Source organism: Castor canadensis, chromosome 12, assembly GCF_047511655.1.
Source record: "Castor canadensis chromosome 12, mCasCan1.hap1v2, whole genome shotgun sequence".
Classification (NCBI taxonomy): Eukaryota; Metazoa; Chordata; class Mammalia; order Rodentia; family Castoridae; genus Castor; species Castor canadensis.
In genome coordinates, this window is record NC_133397.1 from 27,469,522 (window position 1) to 27,497,476 (window position 27,955).

The 27,955-nt window shown below is 34.4% G+C and overlaps 1 protein-coding gene across 11 annotated transcripts in view; it reads left to right on the plus strand.

Moving 5' to 3' along the window:
- Birc6 (baculoviral IAP repeat containing 6) overlaps positions 1–27,955 on the plus strand; it is a 218,981-nt gene that overhangs the window by 108,638 nt on the left and 82,388 nt on the right. For all 11 annotated transcript variants that reach the window (XR_012439655.1, XM_020180650.2, XM_020180666.2 and 8 more), the window contains 12 exons: positions 757–972; positions 1,674–1,857; positions 2,456–2,611; positions 3,882–4,015; positions 4,666–4,819; positions 7,939–8,055; positions 13,039–13,193; positions 13,705–13,831; positions 17,098–17,208; positions 18,107–18,240; positions 20,498–20,625; positions 27,072–27,634. Coding sequence is in view for 10 of the 11 variants with exons in the window: in XM_020180650.2 (XP_020036239.2) it covers positions 757–972; positions 1,674–1,857; positions 2,456–2,611; positions 3,882–4,015; positions 4,666–4,819; positions 7,939–8,055; positions 13,039–13,193; positions 13,705–13,831; positions 17,098–17,208; positions 18,107–18,240; positions 20,498–20,625; positions 27,072–27,634 (2,179 nt within the window). In the remaining variant the exon portion in view is untranslated. The remainder of the gene's footprint in view (positions 1–756; positions 973–1,673; positions 1,858–2,455; positions 2,612–3,881; positions 4,016–4,665; positions 4,820–7,938; positions 8,056–13,038; positions 13,194–13,704; positions 13,832–17,097; positions 17,209–18,106; positions 18,241–20,497; positions 20,626–27,071; positions 27,635–27,955) is intronic.

Genomic DNA, 27,955 nt, shown 5'->3' on the forward strand with positions numbered 1-27,955 from the left:
TGTAGCAACAAAGTTTATGTATTGTGTTTATATCAATTTGAAATTATACTTAATCAGGTCTTGAAGTTCTTTGAACTAATATTTTGTGGTTAAGATAAGTTTTCTTTCTTTCTTTTTTTGGGGGAGGGTGACAGTACAAGGGATTGAATTCAGCTTCATGCTAGCCAGGCAAGCACTGTACCACGTGAGCCATGCCTCCAGTGTTTTTTTATTTTTATTTTTTCAAATAGGGCCTTGCACTTTTGTTCAGGCTAGCCTTGGACCTTAATTCTCTGCTTCAGACTGCATATATCTGGGACCACAGGCATGTGCCACCATGTTGGGCTTGTTTTTGAGATAGGGTATTGTTAACTTTTGCCTATGATGATCTCACATATGATCCTCTTATCTCTGCTTCTCAAGTACTAGTCAGCATTACCCTGCCTATGTGAAGTTCGTTTTCTTTGCCTCAACTTTTATAAATTTGTTTAGGATGTCGGGGCAATACGTATTTTATAAGATTTGACGTAATAACTTTCTGTGGCCTTTCTGTAGATTTTCCCTGATCTAAAATTCTATTATATATCATACACTAAAAGTTAAGGTATATTGGTCAGTTTAGCTTTTAATAATTTTACCTTTTGGTACTTAGGGTTGATCTGAAATTTTTCTTTTTTAGAAGTTGTGCGTTGAGTGAATATTTTTGTTATATAAATTTGTACTGATACTTTTTCACTTAATAAACACTAGTTAAATGATGTAAATTTTTGTGTGCAGCACTTTAAGGATTTAATTCGTTTGCGTCGGACAGCAGAATGGTCCCGTTCTAATATAGACACAGAAGTTACAACAACAAAAGAAAGCCCAGATATAGAACCGCTTCCATTTACTCTGGCCCATGAACGTTGTATCTCAGTGGTCCAAAAACTTGTTCTGTTTCTCCTCTCCATGGATTTTACATGCCACGCAGATCTCTTACTGTTTGTCTGTAAGGTAAGTCAGCTATGAGACGTCACCTATAAGTGTAGACATGTAGGGGAAGGAAAAGAGCTTAGAAAGGCTGACATTTTTAGTCATTTTGATTAAGAAAATGAACTTAGTTACTCTGGTTTTTTTCTGTTTTGCAGTTACTTAGCTTTTTTTTTTTAAATTCTCCTTTGAAATATTTAAACAAAACCCTTTTTTTCACCTATTCCCAAGGAAACTCATTTAAATTTGAATTTGGTTATAGCTTGAAGGTTTGAAATGTGGGTAATTTGGATATGTCCATTCCCAAGTTACCTTTCTTATGTTAATTAAAATAGAAAATATACCCGTAAAATGATTTTTCTGAAAGAGTTTTAATGATGTGATTGCTTTGCTGTAACATATTCATGTTTAGAGATGTTATTCTTAACTGTTTCACCCATATTTAATATTTTACCTGTGGGATTACATTCTTCTGCATTCCATCTTAAGTGATGACTTTGCACGTGAGGAGGGTGTGGGGAGGGTGTACGTACGATTGAACCCAGGTCCTCACTCTCCTAGACAAGCACTCTACCACATGCCCCCAGCCCTTAAGTGATTATTTTGATACCCAAATCCTACATCATTATTGAAAACTATTAACTCCAGTGCACAAGTATTGATAGATTGCTGTTAATTTTTGGAAACAAATTGTAATGACTGTGATTTTGTAAAATGTACTACAGGTTCTTGCACGCATTGCAAATGCCACCAGGCCAACTATTCATCTGTGTGAGATTGTGAATGAACCACAGCTGGAAAGATTGCTGTTACTTTTGGTTGGAACTGACTTCAATAGAGGAGATATATCTTGGGGTGGTGCTTGGGCTCAGTATTCCTTAACTTGTATGCTACAGGATATTCTAGCAGGTTTGTCATGATTCATTTTTCCTTGGTTGTGCATTTATTAATGAAGTACTCTTTTTTTGTTGTTGTGACGGGGGTTTGAACTCATGATATTGTGCTTGCAAAGCAGGTGCTCACCTGCTTGAGTCACACTTCCACTCCATTTTGTGCTGGTTATTTTAGAGATGGGGTCTCATAAACTATTTGCTCTTGCCCAGGTTGGCCTTGAACTCTGATTCTCCTGATTTCAATCTCCCAAGTAGCTAGTATTATAGGTATGAGCCACTGGTGCCTGACTTGAATTAAGTATTCTTCAAAGGAAATTATAACTTCCTAGAAACATAAAAGTTACGTTCAATGTTATAGCAATAGCAACCATTAAAAATTACTTTTAATTTTAATTGTCTTACTGTTTTGGTGAATGGTACTTTTGAGAGATTAGATTGTTAATGCATGTGGACATTCAAAATGCCTTATTATTGAAACCAGTAGCATACAACTGATACTAGTTCTTTATGTCACCTTGAGAAAATCACCATGCTTATGTTTCTTCACCTGTTAAGTAATGAAAATAAAAGTGTATAATTTATCAAAGTGATTAGGATTGTCTCCTTAAACTTAGGAGAATTGTTGGCCCCAGTAGCTGCAGAAGCCATGGAAGAAGGAACAGTGGGTGATGATGTAGGGGCAACAGCTGGCGATTCTGATGACTCTCTTCAGCAGTCTTCTGTTCAGTTGCTGGAGACTATAGATGAACCTTTGACACATGATATAACAGGTAAATTTTTAGTTTAATATATCCCTTAGTTTCTTCTAGTAAGTGAAAATATAGTACAAATAAGGAGTAGAAGTGAGGTCTAAAATTGATTTTTATCAGTTATCTTGATAAATATAGTTTGTGTTCTCTGAATGAGTGTTCATTATATTAAAGTGTTATCATTTCTTAATGTCCTAATTTGACATAGTCTGATTGTATACATTGAAGAAAATGCTGTATAGAACACAAAAGATACTCAGTGGTGAAGATAAGGTTAAATAAAAGCTCTTGTTTGTTAAGATTCGGGTTTTGGGTTTTGGGTTTTTGTTTTTGTTTTTTTTTTTAAATCTGAATTTGTAAATTTGCATCTTTTGTAATCTGGATGTTCCTTCCTTTTCAAAAACTCTTACTCCATATATGTCCGATGCTGTAGCTATTTTCAACTATTTCTATTCCTTCACTTTTCATTCTCCTATGATTCATTCATTTTAACCTGATATTCTGTGTGGCATTGACTCCTCCTATTTGCATGATGAACTGCTGCAGAAGCTTTTTTCATAACTATCAACATAGTTGGGGGTTTGTCACTTGTGTTACCCCTGCACTGTACTTGCATGTATCATGTTGTAGTTTTAACTATAGCGTACCTCCGCTAGTGAGCCTTTATTAATCTTTCGAGTGATAGGGGTATTTTGTTAGTACTTTTTGTACCTATACTGAAAGGCTAGTAAAGTGGTGTTTTCTGGGAATTCTATAAATATATGTTGTATAAGTGAATAGGAAGAATGGGACAGTGAGCATTGTAACAGAAAGTTACTTTAAAATTCCTGATTTTTTAAGACTGCAAAGTAATTTTAATTTGTAATAAAAAATAAGGTAAATAACAGTCTTATAAACCTTCTTTGCTTTTCTGTTTATACTGGATAACATTAATTGTAATGAGCAAAATACTGTAAAATGAATAATGGATGTTATATAACAAGTAATAATATTGCTTATTCTAGAAATGTTAATAATAATTTGGAGAGTAAAATTTATGCCACCTAATTCAGTAACCACTAATACTGTGGTCTATTCATTCGGAAATCAAGTACTGCATTGTTATTTTGATTGTGTGTTATAGAGGGATACATTTTGATACTGATTAAAAGTTTTTGAGAGAGTAATTTAGAGATTTTTAAATCAGGCATATATATGTTATGCTAATAAAATAGTTTTTATTGAAAGCAATAAATCATTTAAATTTCATGTCATACACTGTACCAGTAAGATCATTTTCAATTATTTGAAGGTACACCTCCTCTCTCCTCTTTGGAAAAAGATAAAGAAATTGACCTTGAGCTGCTTCAAGATCTAATGGAAGTTGACATTGATCCTTTAGACATTGATTTGGAAAAGGATCCTCTTGCAGCCAAAGTATTTAAGGTATGCTACATTAGAATATTGTTAGCAAGTGAAGTCTTCTATCTCATAATTTTGGCCTAGTAATTTAAAGAGGAGACTATGCATATTTCTCAAATACAGTATTTGATATACTCAAAATACATTGTATAGGTAGCTATAGTTAAAAAAAATGTAATAATATAAAGAAAGCTTATATATTTTGAGCTTATAAATATATATAAAGCTTATATATATTTTGAGTGATATATCCAGTAGTAATCATAGTAATAAAAACCCCTAATAATCTTGTGGAAGTTTAGTTGAAGTGGCCATTTATATCCATCCAAACTGAGCACGTATAGACTCTGCTTCTGTGGTAGCCTCTACCTTTTCTAGTGAAGTTATACCTATAATACTTTTTACCGTCACTTTTCTTTTGCTGCATTAATTTTATTAAAAATATTAATAAAAGTTTCTAAGCAAAAAAGATATTTTTAGATTTAAAAAATTGAAGAGAATATTACCAAGTTATTCTTGTAAGACTTTTAAAAAATACATGAATGAGTTGTGAGACTTTAAAGGGTAGGGAAAATGTTTATTATGTAGTTCTCTGTGGGTTAAAAAAATGTAAATATATATCACTCAGTAAAGGAAAAAAAATTAACCACAATTTCTTTTTCCATTCTTTTAAGCCAATAAGCAGTACATGGTATGATTATTGGGGTGCTGATTATGGTACCTACAATTACAATCCTTACATTGGAGGTCTGGGAATTCCTACAGCAAAACCACCAGCAAGCACAGAAAAGAATGGATCACAGACAGTTAGTGTCTCAGTGTCTCAGGGTAAGTGTGTGCATGAATGTTTTAAGGCTTGTGCTGTTTTCATAAACAAGTCCCAATGCTTGTTGTTGTGGAGCATGGCTGTAATCTCAGTATGTAGTGGGCAGAGGTGATGAGTTCCCAGCCAGTCTGGGCTGCAAGGTGAGACCCTATCTCAAAATCAAATGAGCCAAACAAAAAATCTAAATTTATGTCTACTTTGTAGAAAGTGACCTGATGTGTGTATATCCTGGGTGGTTTTACTGCAAGGATTGTGCCATGAGTGCCGTTTAGAGCTGTGCTTTTCCACTATGTTTGGAGGAACTTCTTTTTTTTTTTTTTATTTTTGGTGGTACTGGGATTTGAACTCTGGGCCTCATGCTTCCTAGACGGCACTCTACCACTTGAGCCACTCCACCAGTCCGGGCTTCCATTCTTGATGGTCCAAGTTTATTTCTTTCTCAAAATGATACTTATGGAAAGCATTTGTGTGTTGTGGTGGGATTGTCAGTGATTCTCTTTAGTTGTGCTTTGTCTTAATTTCATATCTTTTTATTAACTTTTTCTTTATAGAAAGAAGGAAAAGACGTAGAATATGGCTCATTCGCTTTTCTAGACGTGTAGAATATATTTGACTTTTAATTGTAATAAAATACTCTAAAATTTGAAACAATTATGTATTGAGTGAAATGTGACAATTTTATTTAGTAAATGTTGTTCTGAACCACTTGAGAATGTTACTAATCTGATGTTACGTTTTTGTTTGATTTATAAAAGTGGACATTTTCTAGCAAGAAGCATATTTTTATCAAAATCAGGAAATTGATATTGCTATTATCTTACACTGAGCGCTTTCCAAATTTTAGCAGTTGTCCAAATAATGTCCTTTATGTACTAGGACTCCGTGCAAAATCATGCATTGCATTTAGTTGTCATACCTCTTACCTCGTTCAGCATGCAGTAGTTTCTCAGTGTTGACTTTCATGGCCTTGATGCTTTTGACAATAGTGGGACAATCATTTGATATTGTACCCCTCAGTTTGGGTTGGTACTCTATTTCCTCCTGACTTAAATTAAGATCATGCATGTTGGTAGAAATATTACAGAAATAATGGTCAGTTTTCCTTACTACATACTATTAGTGGTCTGCAGTTTTCTACTGATGGTGGTTGGATGGGGTGCTGTTTTTACGCTCCCTCCCTTGTTGGAGTGAGCCATTTCTCTCACTCCTGGTTATTACTGAACCTAACTGGGCTTAACTGGGGGCAACTGGAGATTCAGAAAAGACATAGGATAGACAGAAAGTAGGGTCAGGTGTGTTGGGTGCTCTGGTGGAGATGCCCAACCCTCATTGCTTCTTTTCTCTATCTTTATTGTTTAAGGCCTTACTCCTTGCAGCTCTTTAAAACCTAAAGTCTAAAGTCTTCTTTAAAACCTTGCTTAAAACCTCTTTCCTGAGACTTGCATTGTCCCATGTTTTCTCTTAGCTTATCTTTAGCCTAATCACTCTTTAAGTCTTTTGACCCCAGGCTTGCAGGTTTTCTTTAGCATTCTCTCTTTAGCTTTCTTAAAGCCTCAGTGCTCAGACTTGCAAAGTCTCCTTGTAAAGTCTCAGGTTTTCTATCTTGCATTGTCCCATGTTCTCTTTGGCTTTTCTTTTGCTTTTGAAGCCTATGTTAAAGTTCTTTCTTTGGCTTAGCTTTCTAAGGCCTATGTTAAAGTTCTTGGTGCAGACTTTCTACAACCCCTCTTTAGCCATTCTTTTCCCTTCAGCAGTTTACCTTTAGCAGTTCTTTTCTCTTCAGTAATTCTTTTTTTTTCCCCTCCAAAAGTTTCCCACACCAGAAAGCCCAGAACAAAAGAATCAAGCCAAGGCCCCCCAAAACCAAGCCTAAAAAGCCTTCCAAAGCAAAAGCCAAAGGCAAAAAGCAAAAGCCCCAGCCCTCCTTCAGCGGGCCTTTTATAAACTGTGGCAAACAGGGTGGGGGACATGACATTGTAACAGGAGAAACTTCGTTCCTTGCTCTCTGAAGGCAATGTAAAAGATGCAGCTGTTCTGCTTTTTTCTGTTTTATGGCCAAGGCTGTGCCTGTCTCGGCCTACAGGTAAAAGCAGTTAAGCCACATCTCACCTTGCTTATGTCCAGTTCTCATAGGCTTTTCATAATAAGCTCTCCACGGTGGTAAGTTTTTTTACTTGTTTAAGATGTGTGCCATTTTTCTTCAATGTAACATTGTTCCTCACCAAATCTGTCTGTCTCTTTTTTTCCCTCCGTTTTAATTGGTTTGTTTATTCATTTGTGTGAACCAGTGATTTTCTATTCTTAAGAAATTTATTATTTTTGCCATCTTTTAATTAGTAGTTGACTGTCACTAAGTACAGTCAAGAAGTTGTGTCTATTTAATTTGATACTCAAATTGCCTTAGAGTTGTATGATCTCCTTTAATTTGGTCTCTTGTTCATCATTCTTTGAGCAGTTTTTTTGTTCTCAGGCAAAACATGGTGGCCCAGACTCAACATTTACTGTACTTGTCCCAGTCTATGATTAGTCCCTTGTTATAAGTAGTGTGGTATTTCAACAGTTTATAAATGAAGAATACGGTTAAGATTTTGATGTTAGACATACTTGTTCTATTTCAGTGGTTGTTTGCATGCCTTCTTTTTGGACAAAGCTAGGGTGTGGGTGTGTGTACACACATCTATCTATATATTGAATTGGAGTGAGTTCACATTGATATATCTGAAATAATACAGTTTTGTACATTTTACTTTATTTTTCTCATTTTTGACTTTTACACATCTTCTTTAGGGCCTTGCACTTGATAGGCAGATGCTCTTTTGCTTGAGCCCCGCCCCCAGCTATATATATATTTTTTTCTGATTGGGAAATCTTTCATTTACTTCCACTGCCATTAATTCATTTATTTAATCCATCTGTTTGTGTCATCAGTTTCTTTCTTTAAACCTCCTTTGAACAGATGTTCTCCATGCTCTAGCTCTGATTCCTCCTATCAGACTATAGTCTATATGGGTACACTCCAACCTTCCTTGTGTGTGAATGTTGGCATTTATTTTAGCAAGTGTAATAAGAATAATAATGCTAATAACTTACTTTTTTTTTCCCTCTTATTTCTTTTTTGTAGCCCTAGATGCTCGCCTGGAAGTTGGACTTGAACAGCAAGCAGAACTTATGTTGAAAATGATGTCTACTCTTGAAGCAGATTCCATTTTACAAGCATTAACAAATACTTCTCCTACCTGTAAGGAAAATGACCATTTTTAGGATATTGCAATGAACGATTTGTCTCTCACATATTTTTCTGGGCTTTTGGAAGGACTATTTTAAAATTCTATGTCTTGCGTGAATGTGACAGAACCTAGTACATAGCACTGCAGCAAGTCCAAATTCTTAGCGTGTTGAGAAATAATACAGAGTATTAACTAATAGAGAAGAGGAAGAGCTCAAGCTTATTTTTGTTACTGTGCTTTTGTGGTGTTAATGATTCCCTTCCTAGGGAAAAAATTCCCTTCCTAGGGAATTTTTCTTTTTTTTTTTTTTGATGGTATTGGGGTTTGAACTCAAGACCCTCACACTTGCTAGGCAGGCACGCTACCACTTGAGCCACTCCCCAGTCCTTAAAGTTAGTTTTTCATGAATAAGATCTTTATGGTCCTAAACAACTAGTAGGGAAGGTATACGGTAGATGATAGCCAAATGGCCTGCTGACTAAACCCCAGAATTGTATGGACATACTACCTAATTAGCTACAGAAGAGGTAGGCTGATGTTTTCGTAGAGCTGACAGATACAGATACCCAGTAGTGGTTTTCTTTTCTTTAGTCCTTCAAATCACTTTACCTTCATTGAATCTTAGTGAGTAAAGGACTGGAGATAGCAGATAGAAACCTGGAAGATCATCTGCTTCTCCTTTAAGGGACAATTCACACTCATTTCAATAGAGAGTTTTGTGATTTTAAGTCTTACTTACATTAATTTATATTCTTGTACTGTGCAATCTGCATATATTTCTTGCCTACAGAAAGTGTTTTAAAAAGGAGAATGCCCTTGAAGGCATCCTTTTATCTTAGTGTTAGTACACTAAAGATCAAAATCTAGTTGTATCTTATCTCCTCTGTAATGTGGGAATCTTGTCAGGTCCAGCCTCTGCATGAACACAGATGACTCAGTACTCCACAGAGTACCCTTTTTCATTGTTTGATGTTGCTTGTTAGAAGATCTTTTTAAAATTAGAATCTGTATTGTGCATAGGTGTGTATCTTTCATAACTATATGAAAACCCTTTCTTAATGTTCCTATGTGTCTCTGCTCCTCATAAATATATTCTCATTCAATTTTTTTGACCTGTATACTGGGTCTTAGAACATTTGGAAACTGTCCTTTCAATTCTGTTGAGAAATCAAGAATTAGTTGACTCTCAGACTTCAGGTGTGGATTGACATACAGCCTTCTTGGACTTCCCTTTCTAAAATTCACTACCTATAGAAAAAGCCCTTTGCTTCTCAAATTTGTATTTGTCCAGTCTAGATGGGATGCAGACACTGGAGAATGGTCCCCCTGCACTTTCTACCTTACTCACTGATCTGGTGATATGGAATTAACTTAGTAGAGGTTTATAAACTTCTTAGCCTAGTAGAATAGTCTAGGAGAATATACTGCATTTTTACATCTTTAAGTCCCAAAGGAATTCTGTGGCTAAGCAACCAACCACCCCCAAGAATCAATGTGGATTCAGGAAACTGTTTTCAACTTAGACTCAGATTCAAAGACATAGATTTATTTCAGTGTCAAGTATAAGATATGACTTGTGCCACAAAGGAACGTAGAGAGTGAGAACATTGGCAGAGCTGCAGCCTGAACTCTGTGGGGCAAATTGCACTTGTAAAACCACTAGAAATATGAAAAAGCAAGGCCGTGTATTTCCTTTCAAAGTTAATAACTTTGGTAAGTATTACATTCAGACATCAATAAGAGAAAAAAAAGCAAACAAGCTAGTATGACTGTAACTTTCATGATCTCTGGGAGATGATGAATTGACTAAACCTCAGTCCATGGGGTAGAAGAAGCTGAAATGCAAAGTAAAGGCATAAAAAACCTACTCAATGAAAGTATAAAAGAAAATTTCCCTAATCTAGGGAAAATAGGAACATCCAAGTATAGGAGGCACTTAGAACCCCAATAAACTTAAACAGAAAAGAACCTCTCCATATCACATTATAGTTAAAATACCAAGAAAATAAACAAAGAATATTGAAAGCTGCATGAAAAAAAAGCTAACTTACAAAAAAGCAAACTCATTCAAATTATGTCAGACTTCCCTGCAGAAACCCTAAAATCCAGGAAGGCCTGGCATGATACATTTTACTTACAAAAAAGCAAACTCATTCAAATTATGTCAGACTTCCCTGCAGAAACCCTAAAATCCAGGAAGGCCTGGCATGATACATTTTAAGCCCTTGAGAGTAAATAATTGCCAATCAAGATTATTATCTCCTGGAAATGTTACTCTTTGACCATAATTGAGAATAAAAACCTTTGAGGATAAACACAAACCAAGCGAATTCATGACTACGGAGCCAGCATTGTAGAAGATTCTTAGGGGAAGCCTACACAAGGTGAAAGTCACTTACATACACAGGAGCTTGGGAAGGAATAAATTCATGAGGGAAATAGATGAGCAAATGAAAATTGGCAAATAAACATATTCAATTCAGTAAACCAGGAAACTTCTAAGGCAAGTAAGGGGAAAATAAAGAACAAACAGTCTTAATCAACCAGGAAAAAAGGAAATTACAGGAAGCAGCAAGTAACTTTCAATTGTAACCCTAAATGTAAGTGGTCATAACTCTCCAATTAAAAGACACAAACTGGCTGATTGGATTTAAAAAATAAAAGTCAACTCTTTGTTGTATGCAAGACACACATCTCATTGATTCAGATGCACACTGATTAAAAGAACTGAACACTACTTACCAAGCAGGTGAAAGATAAAAGCAAGCACAGTTAACTATATTCCTTATCTTTCAAAGTGGATTTCAAGTTGACATTAGTCAGAAGAGGTAAATAAACTCACTATGTGAGCTTAATAAAGGAAAAAAATCCGTCAGAAAGATACAATGATTGTGAATACATACTCACTAAAATCATGATTCATGTAATTTCATGAAACAAACCCTACTGGACATAAAGAACAGATAGACTCAGATACAATAATAGTGGTTGACGTAAATTGCGAACTTGCCTTGATAGATCAGCCAGAGCAAAAATCAGTCAAGAAACTTCAGAGATAAACCACACCACGGATCAAATGGACTCAACAGACATTTACAGGATACTCCATTCAACAAATACAGAATACAGAGTCCTCTCAGAAGCCCATGGAACTTTCTTTAAAATAGATCCCTTTTTAGACCATAAAACAAGTGTTAACAAAAAAAAGAAAGAATTCTTGTGTCTTGTTAGAAGGTAATACAGTAAAACTGAAAATCAACATCAAGAGAAACTTCAGAAACTATACAAAAACATACATTTCATACAATACAGTTTTAAATGATCAGGGGGGTCATTGAAGAAATAAGGGAGGAAATGAAAACATTCCTGAAATCAGATAAAAATGAAAACACTACTTCCCAGAACCTTTGGGATTTAGCAAAGGCAGTTCTATAAAGGAAGTTTATAGCTGTAAGTTCTACATTAAAAACCCGAAAGTTCTCGATTAAATAACCTAGTGATTCATCTGAGGTTCTTAAAAATAAGAAGAAACCAAACCCCAAATTAATAGATGACAAAAAATACTTAAGATGAGGGCATGTGGAAATGAATGAAATTGAGACTAAAGTAATGTATCTAAACAGAGAGTTTGGTTCTTTGAAAAGATGAAGAAGATTGATGTGCCTTTAGTTAACCAAAAGAAAGATAAAAAAGGACCCAAATTAATGAACTATAGATGCAAAACAGATCCAGAGGATCATTAGGTAATATTTTGAAGACTTTTATTTCAATAAATTGGAAAATCTAGAAGGCATGGATAAGTTTCTAGATACATATAATTCACCAAAATTGAACAAAGAAGATACAATCAACTTAAATAGCTCTATCGTGAATCATAAAGCAGTAAGATAAAATTGTCTGAACCAAGAAAAGCCCTGGACTGGACTGGATCACTGCCATATTCTACTAGACCTTTAAGAGGAAATAACATTAATGCCTTTCAAAGTGTTCTGTGAAACAGAAAGGGAAGGACTGTTACCCAGTTCATTCTACAAATCCAATAGTACCCTGATACCAAAACTGGATAAGGACCCAGTGAAATGAAAAAAACTATAGACTAATGTCCTTGATGAACACAGATGCAGAAATCCTCAGAAATGTACTTGTAAATTGAATTGAGCAACACATTAAAAAGATCATACACTGTGACCATGTTGGTCTCATTCCGGGTATGACTGGCTGATTCAACATGTGCAAATCAATAAACACATTATAGAACATAAGTAGAACCATGGACAACAGTCACATGATCATCTCAGTAGATGAAGAAAAAGCTTTTCACAAAATTCAACATCACTGAAGAAACTACAAATAGAAGGTATCAAATAGAAGGAATATACCTCAACTTAATAAAGGCTATGTAAGACAAATCTATTGCTAACATTGTGCTAAATTTGGAAAAATTGAGAGCACTTCTTCTAAAATCAGGAACAAGACGGAGACTGTACTCTTTCCACTCTTGTATAATCAGTGCTTGAACTCTTATCTAGGCAGTAGGGGAAGAGAGAAATAAGAGTGATACAAGTAGGATCATATATCTGTACTTACAAGATCCTACAGACTCCACCACGAAACTCTTAGATATGATAGACACTTTCAGCAAAGAAGCAAGGTACAAAAATCATCATGCAAAAATAAGTAGCTTTTCTATATGTCAATAACAAGCATGCTGAGAAAGAAGTCAGGAAAACAATGTCATTCACCATAACCCCACAAAAAGTAAAATACTTTGGAATATGTGAAAGATCTCTTTAGTGAAAATTGTAAAACACTAAAGAAAGAAATTGAAGAAGACACAAGAAGATGGAAAGACATCCCATGTTTTTGTATTGGCTGAGTTAATATTGTGAAAATAGCCATAATCTCCAATATCATTTCACATTCAATGAAATTGTCATCAAAATTCCAGTGACATTCTTCTTTGTGTATAAGTCATACTTGTGTTTGGTTTTCAGTGTCACAGTCTCCAACTGGAACAGATGATGCACTTCTAGGGGGCTTACAAGCAGCAAACCCATCCAGCCAGCTTATTATACAGTTATCATCTGTCCCAATGTTAAATGTTTGTTTCAACAAACTTTTTTCCATGCTCCAAGTCCATCATGTTCAGGTATGACTTTCAGAGAAAATGGTGTATTTTAGCATATTGTTGCTAGTCTACTAAAAGCCTGACAGTTGATTTTTTATTATACTCTGTTTGGAAAATTTAGAAAATGCTTTAATAATTGTATCTCTTTGGTGATGAGTCAGTTTTGACTTTTATGATTTTAGGATTTATTAGTATTTTAGTTTATACTACATATTACATATAAACTCTGATTTAAAGACTTGAATCACCTGTTTTTATTTATTTAGGAAAACATTGACATAAATGTCAAAGTTTAATTCAATTAAATTTTGCATCAAGAATATTAAGACATTTTTGCTTGTCAACTGAGTTGAGGTAACTGGAGGGAGTACTTTACAGGACTCATGAAAAGGTTATAAAGTTAAAATTTTCGTTTAAATGGTACTTTTTGATATAATAGGCACCCCCCCATATTTTACCCTTTTTTTTTTTAAGGGTTGCTAAAGTTTTATTTTGCAAAGTACAACTTTAACAAAATTTTATTCTTTTTCAGTTGGAATCACTTCTCCAATTGTGGCTCACACTGAGCCTGAATTCTAGTTCATCTGGAAGCAAAGAGAACGGAGCAGACATTTTTTTATATAATGCTAATCGAATACCTGTTATTTCATTAAATCAAGGTAGGCAAGAAAACCACTTATGTAATATAAATAATTTTTACATACACTAATAATTAGGTTAAAATAATATCCATCATTAAGGTTAAAATAGTTCAGTGAAAATAACTTTTTCTTTTTAAAATGCACTGACTTACTAATTCAGGAGGACAGAATGTGTTCATTCTCTTGTCTGATTCATCTTTCGCTTGTGTATGACTAAGATTTATAATATTCTCTTAATCCTTATTTTGTATTTCTTTAACATTTTGTCTTGCTCAAGTGTATTCTGTTGTAACACATATGTTTTTTATTTGTGAAATGTTTAGAAATTTCACTGGGGAAATTGATCATTAAGGGATGTCAATTTTCTGGAGAAGTTGTATCTGTTTACTTATATTTTACAAAGCACAGTGTGAAGTGGTAGAGTAAAATAATATTTTCAACAGGGAAAGCCTTCGGCTCAGGCCATAGGAATCTGTTTCTATTTTAAGAAAAATAGAAATGCGTACCTTTTTTTCTATAGTTTTCACCCAAAAGTGGTATATCCCATGTCTTGCTCATCTCTTAGTTGGTCTGTCTGCCAGTCTTAAAAGTGATAGCCCACTGGCTCATGTTTCCACTTACATCTACTTTGTTTTCCAATTCCTTCTCAGCTTTTTGGATGAGATCAAGTATAGTACAGCTGCTTTGTCTCAGCACCTGCGTTAATAGTAGATTTCCATCTCTTCCATGATATTAATAATTTTTACTGTGAAATTTGCTTCCATCTCTTTTTAACTTTGTTATTTTGAAAAATACTAAACGCACAAAAATTGAAGTGTGAAAAAATACTACTTGCTATCATTAGATACTTGGTCAGTCCTCTTATTTCTAGTTGTTCCAATTGTTATGAAAACATTTTTATTTGAAATCCATATAAGGTATGTAGATTTGAATTAATTGGTTAAATCCATTGTAATCTGTTCATTTGTGAAATAGGAATTACCCCTGAGGAGAATTGATCAGCTGGAAAGGATGTCAGTTTTTGAGAGAAGTTGGTTTGTGGAATTTTCCTTGATTGTTTTGGTTTTTATAACATTGGGGGTTGTACTCAAAGCCTCATGCTTGCCAAGTAGGCATTCTACCACCTGAACCATGACAACAGCCCTTTTTGTGTTGGTTATTTTTCAGATAGAGTCTAGCTATATGCCCGTATTAACCTGAACCAAAAGCCTTATATTTTCCAGTGTAGCTAGGATGATAGTTTCATGCGTAGTCATTGGTTGGGATGGGGTCTCATGAACTTTTTGCCTAGGTATACCTTGAACCATGATCTTCCTGATCTCGGCATTTCTAGTAGCTAGATTATAGTCTTGAACCTACTGTGGCTGGTCTCCTCTTTCTAATTTTTTGTACACTTCACAAAGTCATTTGTTAGAGAAGTTTGGTGGTTTGGTTTCCAGGTTTCCTAAGCATATATCTTGATGTCCTGAGGGTTTCCTGTAGTTGATAGTTAACATCCTAGAGTTTGACTGACTGGGGTTTTTTTCTTCTTTTTACTTTATTTTGTGCTTAATTTATGCCCCTGAAGTTTTGAGATAAAACTTTTCTTTTGTCTGGGAAATCTTTTTCTTCTGTTCAATCTCCTCTTCTGGTTCAGGAACAATTTGTTTCTTTTCAGTAGGATCATCTCAGTATGGCAGGAAGCTCATGTTCAGGTTAATTCTGTAAGTACAGCATATATCTTAGGTGCTTAGTTCACCTGGATATGTAAAATAGATAGAGAATCTGCATCTAGACCCTCTAGTTAGGAATTATTCTCTGCATTTGTTTTTTTTTTTTTTTTTTGCTTATGCAGCAAAAATTCTGTACTCTTTAGACAAGTTGACTTTCTGACCACCCCCACTATTTGGCCTGGGTGCCCTTATCAACTCCACCATTGTAATGGTATGCATTGCTTCTTGAAAGTAACATCTATCAGATAATTCTTTACTTTTTGAGTACTGAAACCATGAATGTCCTGGGCAGTTTCAAGGTTGCTTCTAAAATTCAACATGTTGAACCTCTTGATTTGCATGATTTTGTGGGGGGGCTTTCTGGATCAAGAAAGTAGCAAACCATTTTACAGGTCACTTTAGGCCTCTTATACAGGAACCTGAAGCTGATCTGGGTGTTTTAATTTCTTTGTTTTATTTGTTGGGCCTTCAACTTGTGATCCTTTTGCATCAACCTCCCATGCGCTGGGATTTTGGGTATGCACCAGTCTGGCTTTCTTTGTGTGTTTTTTTTTTTTTTTTTTATGCAGTTACATGAGTTGTCTGTTTTTCATAACATTGACAGTGATGCACAATGCCTAGGCTTAGTAACAATTAATTAGAGATTCAAAAGGCTGATAGTTTATTTCTCATTTCTGTTGCATTTTTGAGCTAAATTACTTCTGTTACTTTGTGGTAGGTTGTATCAGAGAAAAAATTTCTGTAACTTTAATTTTTAAAAATTAGTTTTCAAGATGAGTAGGTTCACAAGCCATCTACAGTCATGACCAATTAGGGTTTTTGTTGTTTTTTTTAGTTAAGTACTTGTGTAAGTTCCTAGATTTAAAACCTTTTTTTTCTTGGTTCTAATTGTTAAACTTGGTACTGAAATTGTACTGTTTGCGGTCAGGTGCTCCTTTTTGTTTTTGGATTTTAAGATGCAGAGATTTGTTTATTTTTTAATTTCTTTGTTTCCTGCATTATATTTGGAATCAAACAGTTAAAAGATGCTTTAAAGTACAGTCTGGGCACTGTGTATTTTGCGGACTCTGCTATGTAATGTTCACACTGCAGTTTGAGTAACTTCTTTGGCTTTTTCATAGCCAGGAGTCTTTCTATCAGGCCCGTTCAACTTAACCTATTTATTTTTGAGTTTGAACTTTTGTTGAAGTTACATTCACTTTGATTGTCCTAACCCATCCCAGTTTTTCACTGTTTTCCTATTTCAGTTTTTTGTTTTGTAGAATGTAAGAAATTTTAGTAGCACACAAATTGTATCGAATGGGAAGTACAACAAGTCTGTAATGATAACATGTCCTTTTATGCATCATGGGCTGAGCTTTAAACCTTGCCATAAATTGTTACTGACCCCTAGTGCTTTAGTTACATTTAATGGGAAAGTCTTTCCATTTGTATGTTTAGGAGAGTAGTTAGTGAGCTAATTTAAACAATGTCTTACTTTTGAATTCTTTGTTGTTGTTGTTGTCTTTTATGTTTTAGAAACTGTTCATTTTTTTTAAAATAAGAACCTTTTCTTTTCTCTTTTCTGCGTAGCATCAATAACTAGCTTCCTCACAGTGCTAGCTTGGCATCCCAACACATTGCTCCGGACATGGTGCCTTGTGCTACATAGCCTAACACTCATGACGAACATGCAGCTTAATTGTAAGTCCAAAATTCATTCATTGAAATCTGTCATGTACTTCAAAATACTTGCTATCAGAATCGTACAGTAGATTTTCCCAAGAAAGGATAGAGTTTTATAAGTTAATTGAATTCTTTTGAATTCTGTGTTACTCAGCTGTATGTCATAATAATAGCTGGATGGATTCTAAGTCAGTTTGAGAATAACTTCACTCAATGGAAAGTTCTTTCACTTTATAAAGGTGTTATTCACATCATTGCTTAGCATCAATGTGCTATTCAGTTTTCTTCTTTAGAGTACATATTCTAGAAATGGGATCAAAACCATCACTGTTTGTACTGAAGTTAGATTTAATCAGTGTTTTAATCAGCTTAGACAACTGATGTGTTGCCTATACATTAATTCACAGAATATAAATAACCTGTATATGACTACTGTGCCAAATAGTAATAGTTTTTCCCTCATTTGATGCTACAAAACTGATTTTCCATTTCTGGAATGGGAGATAGTTACTAAGAATAGGCTTTCTAATCGTACTGTAAGGATTTATTTTTTTATTTTCCAATTGATTGTATATTAAACAAGATACACATTAAACTCAGGTGTTTTCATAATCAGAAGAGAGGCAGGAGGACATATGTACTGGATTAAAATAGAGAAGAAGGTGCAGAACTGCCAGTTGACTAGAGATTGTACTCTTCTAACATACTGTCATTACTGGGAATATGTGAGTTTTCCAATGAACTGAAGGATGTTTATAGGCCTGGAGGTACAGCATAAGTGGCAGAGCACCTACCTCACGAGTGCAAAGCCGTGAGTTCAAACCCTAGTTCTGTGAATTTAAAAAAAAATTTCATACATGCTGCATTTCACTATTTGTGGTCCTTATGTTAAGGGTTTGTTTGTTTGTTTCTTTAGCTGGTTCCAGCAGTGCCATTGGAACTCAGGAGAGTACTGCTCATTTGTTGGTTTCAGATCCAAACCTCATTCATGTGTTAGTAAAATTTCTTTCTGGTACCAGTCCACATGGAACAAATCAACACAGTCCACAGGTAATACAACTTGTAACTAGTATGATGTTCTCAGAACTTTCAGAAACAGTATTGGTAAAGTAAAACTATGTAAAAGTTTTGTTGCTAAATTATTAGTCATTTTTATGGATCAATGTAATTAGTTCTATATTATAAAGTAGGCTTAAAGTGAAAAGAGTGGCAAGTTATCTTGTAAAACAAGTTTTTTATTTAGATGTATATTTTTGGCATTGATTTTGGGTAGTTTAAGAAGTGATCCATACATTTAGTATAAATGTATTTACAATTTTTAGAATTAAAAAATTTTAAATAGCCGGACTATTTTACAGGCTCATACCTATAATTCTAGCTACTTAGGAGGCAAGGATCAGGAGGATCTCAGTTCAAAGCCAGCCCCAGCTAATAGTTTGTGAGACTTATCTTGAAAAAATCCATAACACAAACCCTAAAAAAGGTCTGGTGGAGTGGTTCATGGTGTAGGCCCTGAGCTCAAACCCCAGTATCACAAAATAAATAAAATAATCTATCATTTTTGATGACCTCATTAAAATTTTTATAATTCATTAATAATTTCATGATATTAATACATAAATAACAATAACAGTATTTTTCGGGACATAAGCATTTTCCATCTAACTGTAGATTTCCTTTGTATCAACTTAATTTCTTATGTAGTACTGCTTTTATTTAAATATTGCATTGTACTTTTATATTAAATATTTAGTGTTCATAATCTTTTATAGAGAGATTTAAAAGATTTTTTGCAAGTCATCATTTTTTATTGTTTTTTAAAATTATTGGTTTGCCATTAAACAGGTTCTGATTTAATTTTATAGTTCATAATGATGTCATTCCTTCTATTATTTCTTTCATTCACTGTCTTTAATAGGCTTCTATTTGCTAAGGCTGTGTAGTGTTCTCAGTTCTACAGAAACAAATACTACCAAGACTAATCTCTGTCTTAGTACACTTTAAATTCTGGAGGTTACTTTTAGTGAGTAATCTGATGTTGAATATACTTTATGTTATACATGATAATAAAATACAGACTTTCAGTTCTGGTGAATACTTTTTGTGAATATTCTGCTATTGAGTACTTTGTTTGGTAGATAATTAATAAGTGAGTAAACAGAAAAGAGAAGAAAGTACTGGACTAGGGACATAACTCAGATGATTGAGTACCTGCCTACCAAGTACTGTCCCTCCCCAACTGTCCCCCCCAACCCAAAAAAAAAAAGAAAGAAATTACCTGAAGTGAAGATTGGGATTGGGTTTTGGTGAGAGCAGAAGCATGTTACCAAGTGATCACTGTATAAAGATTGAGTTTGAACCCAGAAGACATCTGGGACCACTTATTCCAACTTTATGAGACTACATGTGAGAATATTCATCAGCTGCCTTACCTCAAAATATTCTGCTTAGTGGTAGAGTTAGGTAGCAGGGTACAAGTCCCTGATTAAATATTTTTCATCTCTTCTATTTTAACCTGAAAGTTGGAGTAAAAAGCTTTCCTTCTGATATCTTGGTATTATATAGGATATTCAGTTAACAGTACCATGATTTATTTGCCCAGTATTAGCAGTTAATCTTGTTTAATTCTAAAATGGTTTGGAGGATTGTATTGCATTTTGTTTTTATAAAACTCCATAGTTTCAATTATGATTTGTCTATCAAACCAAATCAGGATCAAATAAAGTATAATGTGAAAGTGCTCAAAACATTCTAAATCATAGTGAAGGTTACCTAGTGTGGTGTTCACTATCATTTCATTCATTGAAAGATGAAAGTTTTAGAAGGGTTTTTGTGACTTGGTATAGACTTATTTTTAACTTAAGTTTTTGCTTTTTTCCCCATTCTCTTTAGTATTTTGCTAGGTGTTAGAGACATGACCCTTTGTGGATTACTTAACTTCTCTGAGTCTGAGTTCTTTTGTTAAAAAATGAGATAATTGTTTGTAGTTTGGAAAGTGTTGTAAAGATACTTCTTTTGTAATTCAGGTAAATCTTTTGTATTGAGTTAAATAAACCTAATGTACATTATTAGCTATATATAAGTCAAAATTAAATGTTACTGTTAATAGAATAGTTTGTAGTTCATACACATACAAATATATGAATTCCTAAGTAGGTATTTGGCTTCCTTCTGTCACTGTTAATACTTTTGTTCTTCTTCATGTAAAAATTACAGCTTTTGGCTTTTATACTTGATATTTTAGAAATGAATGATTGAGTAGTTGATATCAGTAAGCACTTTTCAGTGGATGTACATTTCTCTTCAGGTTGGTCCCACAGCTACACAAGCTATGCAAGAATTTCTTACTAGATTACAAGTGCATCTATCTTCAACATGTCCTCAAATATTCAGTGAATTTTTGCTCAAGCTAATTCATATTCTTTCAACAGAAAGGTAAGTTTCAGTGTACTCTCATGTCCTGATATAAAAGTAACACGTAATCTTCCAAAAATACTTAAACGTTTGTTAGAGATTTTTGGGGGACAGATAGGCAGGAGATCAGGTATAAAAGGGGTGGAGAGAAGGGTTTACTGATCATTTCCATTTCATTTCATTGTGACCCTTTAAAGCTCCCAAGTAATGAGAGAGGAATCAGTGCATTAAAACTGTTTGCTTTTAAAGGTTTCATAGATTAATTATTATAATCCTTCTAGGTAAAATTTTTTAGGGGCTTTTATTTATAATTTAAAAAACTAAAAGGGGTAGTTTAGAAAAGATAATATATTAATATCACATAGGGATGTTAAATCTATTTGTTAACAAAATCATGCAATATGTTAAAAGAATAAATATGTGCCAGAATGCATTTATTCTTAAAATGCATGACTGCTTTAGTATGTCATATTAATGAGTCACTGTCACCCATTACGTAGGACATTTCATAAAATCCAGCATACTTTATTTTTAAAATTTTTTTGGTGGGATTGAGGTTTGAACTCAAGTCTACAACATTACTTTCTTTTTTTTTTTCATATGTGCGTACAATGTTTGGGTCATTTCTCCCCCATTCCCCCCCCCCCGCCCCCTTCCTTAGCCCCCCTAACCCCTCGCTACCAGGCAGAAACTATTTTGCCCTTATCTCTATAATTTTGTTGCAGAGAGAGTATAAGCAATAATAGGAAGGACCAAGGGTTTTTGCTAGTTGAGATAAGGATACCTATACGGGGAGTTGACTTGCATTGCTTTCCTGTGTATGTGTGTTACCTTCTAAGTTAATTCTTCTCAAACTAACCTTTTCTCTAGTTCCTGGTCCCCTTCTTCTATTGGCCTCAGTAGCTTTAAAGTATCTGCATTAGTTTCTCTGTGTTGAGGGCAACAAATGCTATCTAGTTTTTTAGGTGTCTTACCTATCCCCATATCTCCCTTGTGTGCTCTCGATTTATCATGTGATCAAAGTCCAATCACCTTGTGTTTGTCCTTGATCTAATGTCCGCATATGAGGGAGAACATACGGTTTTTGGTCTTTTGGGCCAGGCTAACCTCATTCAGAATGATGTTCTCCAGTTCCATCCATTTACCTGCGAATGATAACATTTCATTCTTCTTCATGGCTGCATAAAATTCCATTGTTTATAAATACCACATTTTCTTAATCCATTCGTCAGTAGTGGGGCATCTTGGCTGTTTACATAGCTTGGCTATTGTGAATAGTGCTGCAATAAACATGGGTGTGCAGGTGCCTCTGGAGTAACCTGAGTCACATTCTTTTGGATATATCCCCAAGAGTGGGATTGCTGGATCATATGGTAGATCAATGTTTACAGTTTTAAGAAGCCTCCAAATTTTTTTCCAGAGTGGTTGTACTAGTCTACATTCCCACCAACAGTGTAAGAGGGTTCCTTTTTCCCCCGCATCCTCGCCAGCACCTGTTGTTGGTGGTGTTGCTGATGATGGCTATTCTAACAGGGGTGAGGTGGAATCTTAGTGTGGTTTTAATTTGCATTTCCTTTATTGCTAGGGATGGTGAGCATTTTTTCACGTACAACATTACTTTCTGATAAAATCTTTTAATGAGTGCTGTGAGTGTAGTTTAGGGGTAGAGGAATTGCCTGGAATGCGTGAGGCCCTGGATTTGACTTCGACCACTGAAAAAACAATGAAAACAAAACACAAAATACCTTTCTATGAGGTTTGGACAGTGTTACCATGGCTAACAAAACATTTGGTATATTTGAAGATTTCAGATTGCCCGTTAATATCAGTTATAAGTTAAAATTTCTATTGCCACCTATGTTATTTAATTCTTGAAGATCAAGTGGACTTAAATTTGTTTTAAATATGTATTTGAAGATGTTTAAAATCATCTCTATATTTCATGACTCTTTAAAAATTAACTTAATATTAAAATCACAAGGAAAAATGCGTAGTTTATAAATTTAACATATAAATGAAAAAGATGTTTATAATAATCATTAAAGAAAACAGTAATAAAGTACCTGACAATTAGTGGAGAAAGATCTCTATATAACTACTTAAACACACTATTGTAGTAGTTCAACTTACTTGGAGTATTTAAATATACACGGAAATAAGGGTAGAGTAATAGATTTACAATACCAAGGGTATTTAGTGAAGATTTGTATACATGCATTTGGAAAGTGCCAACTTAAAAACAAGCTATTTATGCATATGTTATTGGGGGATTTTTGAATGGCATTAAAAAAACCATTTGACAAGTAAACATTTACATTGTTTAATTTTCCTTTTGTTAGGTATATGTGTTAGCATAGTCTTGTCCAGAAAAAGTTGTACAATTGGAAAGGCTTTCATTCATGTGAAACCTCAGGGAATTCACTCTGTGTTACTGTTATTTTTTTTTCCTGAATTGGGATTGAACCCAGGACCTCACATGCTATTCAAGTGCTCTGCCACTGAACCCTGAGCTATATCTCAGTTCCACTTTTTTTTTTTTTGCAGTGCATGTCCACGACTCTTGACCCTGTACATCCCCCATATATTCCCTGGGGATGGATGCATTAAGCTGTGGCCCGAGAAAAGTCTTCATTTGTGTTTTGTTTGTTTGACGTATCTTTAGGAAAGTCTCTGCCATACCATTAAGTTAGGCAACAGCTAACTTCAAACTCCAGTAGCTAGTATTGGGGTTAGAATTCAAGGTCTAATGTTATGTAGGTACTCTATCACTTATAGCAGAAAAAATATTTTTCTCTCCCAGTATCATACAAATTATTCTTTCTGTTTTCTTCTTGAAATTTTAATCTTATATTTACATTTATGTATATGTTAACTTTTGTATTGGGGCTTGGTGATTTTTTTGCCTATGAATATTCCATTGTCTATTTTTCATTGAGAATTGTATCAGTTTTTCCTTGAATTCAATTTATAATTTTCTGTCAAAACTCAATTGGTTATATTTGTTTTGGTTTACTTGTGCTCTTTTTGATACAGTATTTATGTTTGTATATATTCATTTTCTAGAACCACACTGTTTCAGTATCTTTAGAAAAATTTTTAAATCTGGTGATGTGGGTTCTCCATCTTTGTACTTGTTAGAATTGATTTGATTACTTTATAATTTCCTTGTTTTTTCATGTTGTTTTCCAAAATCACCTCATGAATCCTGCTGGATTCTGATTCAGGTTATATTAAAAAATCTATATAAATTTAGGCAATTATAGCTTACTTGGGATTTTTTTCTGTATAGCCATGTTTTCAGAGAATAAAAACAATTTTATTTCGTTTCCAATCATATTCCTTTCCTCCCCCCCACCCCTTTGCTTTTTGTTTTTTTCCTGGTGTTGGGGATTGTATCCAGGGCCTCATACGTACTAGATAACTTTTCTACGATTGTGCCATGCCTCGACACCTTTTTCCTCACTAATTATACTAATTATTACCTACAATATGAAACTGAGTAGAAATGGTAAAAGTTGCTCTTCTTTTTTTCTTTTGTCTCAATCTTAACATCTAACCTGTAGATTCTTTTATACCAGGTTGAAATTGTTCTTCCCAGTTTGCTAAGAAGTTGTAAAAGTCATGAATGACTCTTGGATGCTTTTTCTGTATACGTTAAAATGTTTTTTTTTCCTTTAGTATGTTCATATGATAAATTATGTTGGTTTGGGGTTTTGTTTTGTTTTTTTGTCCTTGTTTTCTCTTTTGCCTAGACTTGCCTCAAATTCCTGGGTTCAACTGATACTCTCACCTCATCCTCCCTTGTAGCTGGGACTACAGGGATACATTACTTTACTCAGCTTGATTTTTTTTAAAGAGTGTGCAGAAATGTGCTTTTTCAGGATAGACCCAGTTGTTAATAATGTATAAATCCTTTTTGTATTTTGCTGGTATTTATTTATTTATTTGTTTGTTTGTTTATTTATTGCATTTCTAGGTTTGAACTCAGAGAGTAGGCAGGCACTCTTCCTGCATAGCTGGGAGGATAGGTGCATGCCCATGTGCCTAACTATTTGTTGGTTGAGGTGGAGTCTTACTGTTGTTTCCAAGGCTCACCTAAAATCATTACCCTCTCAATCCTCACCTCCCAAGTAGCTAGGATTACAAGTTTGAGGTACCGCACCCTGCATATCTTACCGAATTTAATTAATATTTTGTGGAAGATTTTTAAATCTGTGTTTTTGAGGGATTTTTGCCTAATGTCTATTTTTATGTCTATGTATTGTTGACCTCCTAAAAATGTTCTCTTTTTTTAATATTCTAGATGAAGTTGTGTAAAATTCGTGTTAAATATTTGATAGTATGTTCATTGTTGAAGCATCCTGAGTCTGGAATTTTTTCATTTTTCTTTTTTTCTGATGGTACTAGAATTTTATCTCAAGGCATCACACTTTCTAGTCATGTGTTGTATCACTTGATTCACACCTGTACCTTTGAGTTTTCTCTTTATATGGTTTTTTTGTTTGTTTGTTTGGCTGGGGTTTGAACTCAGGACATTGTATCACCTGAGGGCTCCAGTCCATTTTGCTCTGTACATGGGAGGTTCTGTGAATTTGCCTGGGCTTGCATCGAACTGTGATCCTCCCGATCTCAGCCAGTCAAGTAGCTAGAATTACAGGCGTGATCCACCGGTGCCCAGGAATACATTTAGATTTTGTTTATTTGTTTGTTTGTTCTTTGGTTGGGGAGCAGTGGGAGTTGAGCTTTTGAACTCAGGGCCTCGTGCTTGCTGTGCTGGTTGGATACCATTTGAACCACCTTCCTGTCATTCTTATTAAAATTTTTTTGTTTTATTTTATAAAGATGGGATTATTCACATTTTTCTTTTTCATTTTTTCCTTGAGTGATCTTTGGTTGTGTGGGTCTTGAAGGAAGTTCATTGCATCTACATTGTTGAATTTATTGTTTTAATTGTAATGGTTGTAGAATATCCCTTTTTTAAAAATATTGGATATAAATTAAGGTTTCTTTCATTTCTGATGTTGATAAATTTTATTTTGTTTTGAGGATTCTGGCTGGAAGTTTATCAGTGATGATATTTTTAAGGACTAACTTATAGTTTCACTGATATTCTTTACTTTTAATACCTAATTTTATTGCTTTGTGCTCTAGTATTTCCTTCTGTCCTTCTGATTTAGTTTGTTTTTAGCTTGATTTCTTACCTTTCTTTTATAGTACTGTAAGCATTTGGGAATATTGTCTGCTTGTCTGTGTATGTGTGTGTTGTCAGTCTATCTAATCATCTGGACAGGGTCTGTCTAGCCCAGATTAGCTTTAAACTTGCCTTTTTCCTGCCTCCATATCCTCAACCCTGGGATTGTAGGCAAGGACCTGGCTCTTGGTCTTAATTGATTTGTTTAGACTACTTAAATTTAATGTAATTATTTATATGCTGAATTAAAATCCATCATTTTGCCAATTTATTTCATCTTTTTGACTTTAAAATACCCTTTTCTGATGACTTTTGAAATTGTTTTGGATATGTTAATTTCCGGTATTGTTTTCTTTCTTATAACTAAATTTTTCTGCATTAGTTGTCCTAGCTTTACATTTTTATTTCATCATGGTCTTCTTTCAAATAATAGCAGTTTAGTGTGTATATTGTCAGAGTTCATAAACTAATATAATTCCAGTTTCTTCCTGGTTTATTACAAGGGGTCCAATTTAGGAAAAGCCAAATGGAATAGGTACATAATGCATGGTATGCCGCAGATTAGGGTTGAGTAAAGTGCTTGTATACAGTCAGCCTTTAGCAATTTGTTAATTACTTTAGCTAAATTCTTCTTATCTATTTATATGGCCAGTATCTCCTCTCAAATTCGGCCACATGAAACCCATTTCCATATCATTGGAGGTCCCTTATCTTCCCGTGGGTTTGAGGATTTTTGGTTGCCCTGTGACTTCAGCTCTATCAGAGTTCAAGAAAAGTCATGGCTTTGGAGATGATTTGACTTTTTTATTGTGAGGCTGAGAGTGATGCTTTTTCTAGTTTTCTCTGTCTTCGGTATGAACAGAACTGGAGAGTGTTTTATTTTAATATGCAAAAATGATTTGATTAAATCTTAATTTTTGTGAAGCAAATGAGTAAGGGAATACATACAATAACAACACTTAAGGTTGTAATAAACAAGAGGTCATTAGGTCATTCCAGTATTAAAAGTGACTTATGATACTGACATATTTTTGTCTGTAGCTTGAGAAATCATTTACTTGATTTCCTTATCCCCTTAGTTTTCTATGTGGAATAAAAGTTATTTCAGGTTTCATATAAAATGGAGGCAAGAACTTGCTCAGAAAGAGATGGAAGCACACCTACCTAATAAAATAATGAATATCAAGAGTTTAATTAGTCTTTACCTTGTTTTATGGTAACTGCTTCTTTCAAAACTTCCTAAAGTTGTTTAAATTTTAATCCTCTCTTTCTGCAGGGGTGCCTTCCAGACAGGCCAAGGACCTCTTGATGCCCAAGTGAAGCTGTTAGAATTCACTCTGGAGCAGAATTTTGAAGTTGTTTCAGTTAGTACTATTTCTGCTGTGATAGAATCTGTCACCTTCTTGGTGCACCACTATATCACTTGCTCAGACAAAGTAATGTCTAGAAGTGGATCAGATAGCTCCGTGGGTGCTCGAGCATGCTTTGGTGGACTCTTTGCCAATCTCATTCGTCCTGGTGATGCAAAAGCAGTTTGTGGTGAAATGACAAGAGATCAACTCATGTTTGACTTGTTAAAACTTGTCAATATTTTAGTACAGCTACCTCTTTCAGGCAATAGGGAATACAGTGCAAGAGTGTCTGTGACTACCAATACAACTGATAGTGTTTCAGATGAAGAAAAAGTCTCAGGAGGCAAGGATGTCAATGGAAGCAGTACTAGTATTCCAGGATCTCCTGCATATGTCGCTGACTTAGTCCTAGCCAACCAGCAGATCATGAGCCAGATTTTGTCTGCTCTCGGCCTCTGTAATAGCAGCGCTATGGCAATGATAATTGGTATGTAGAGAGAATAAAAATCTTATTCTTGTTTGTTATTATACCTGCTTTCTTTTTTACTCTAATTACGATTAATGCTTTTGAGTGGCTTCACTTAAAAGAAAGTGCGATGTATTGAAAAGTTTTATGTGTTAGGTTCAATAATGCTGGGAAATACTATCAAAATTACTTTTAGCTAAAACCCCTCTAAGAATTTCTAAATGAAAAATTCAAAAGCAAATTTTGTATTAGAGCCCAGTAATATTTATTTATTCACATTTGCAATTCTATGGCACATTTTTTCAGTGTGAAGTTTATGTACTGTTGTTTAATTGTTCCACC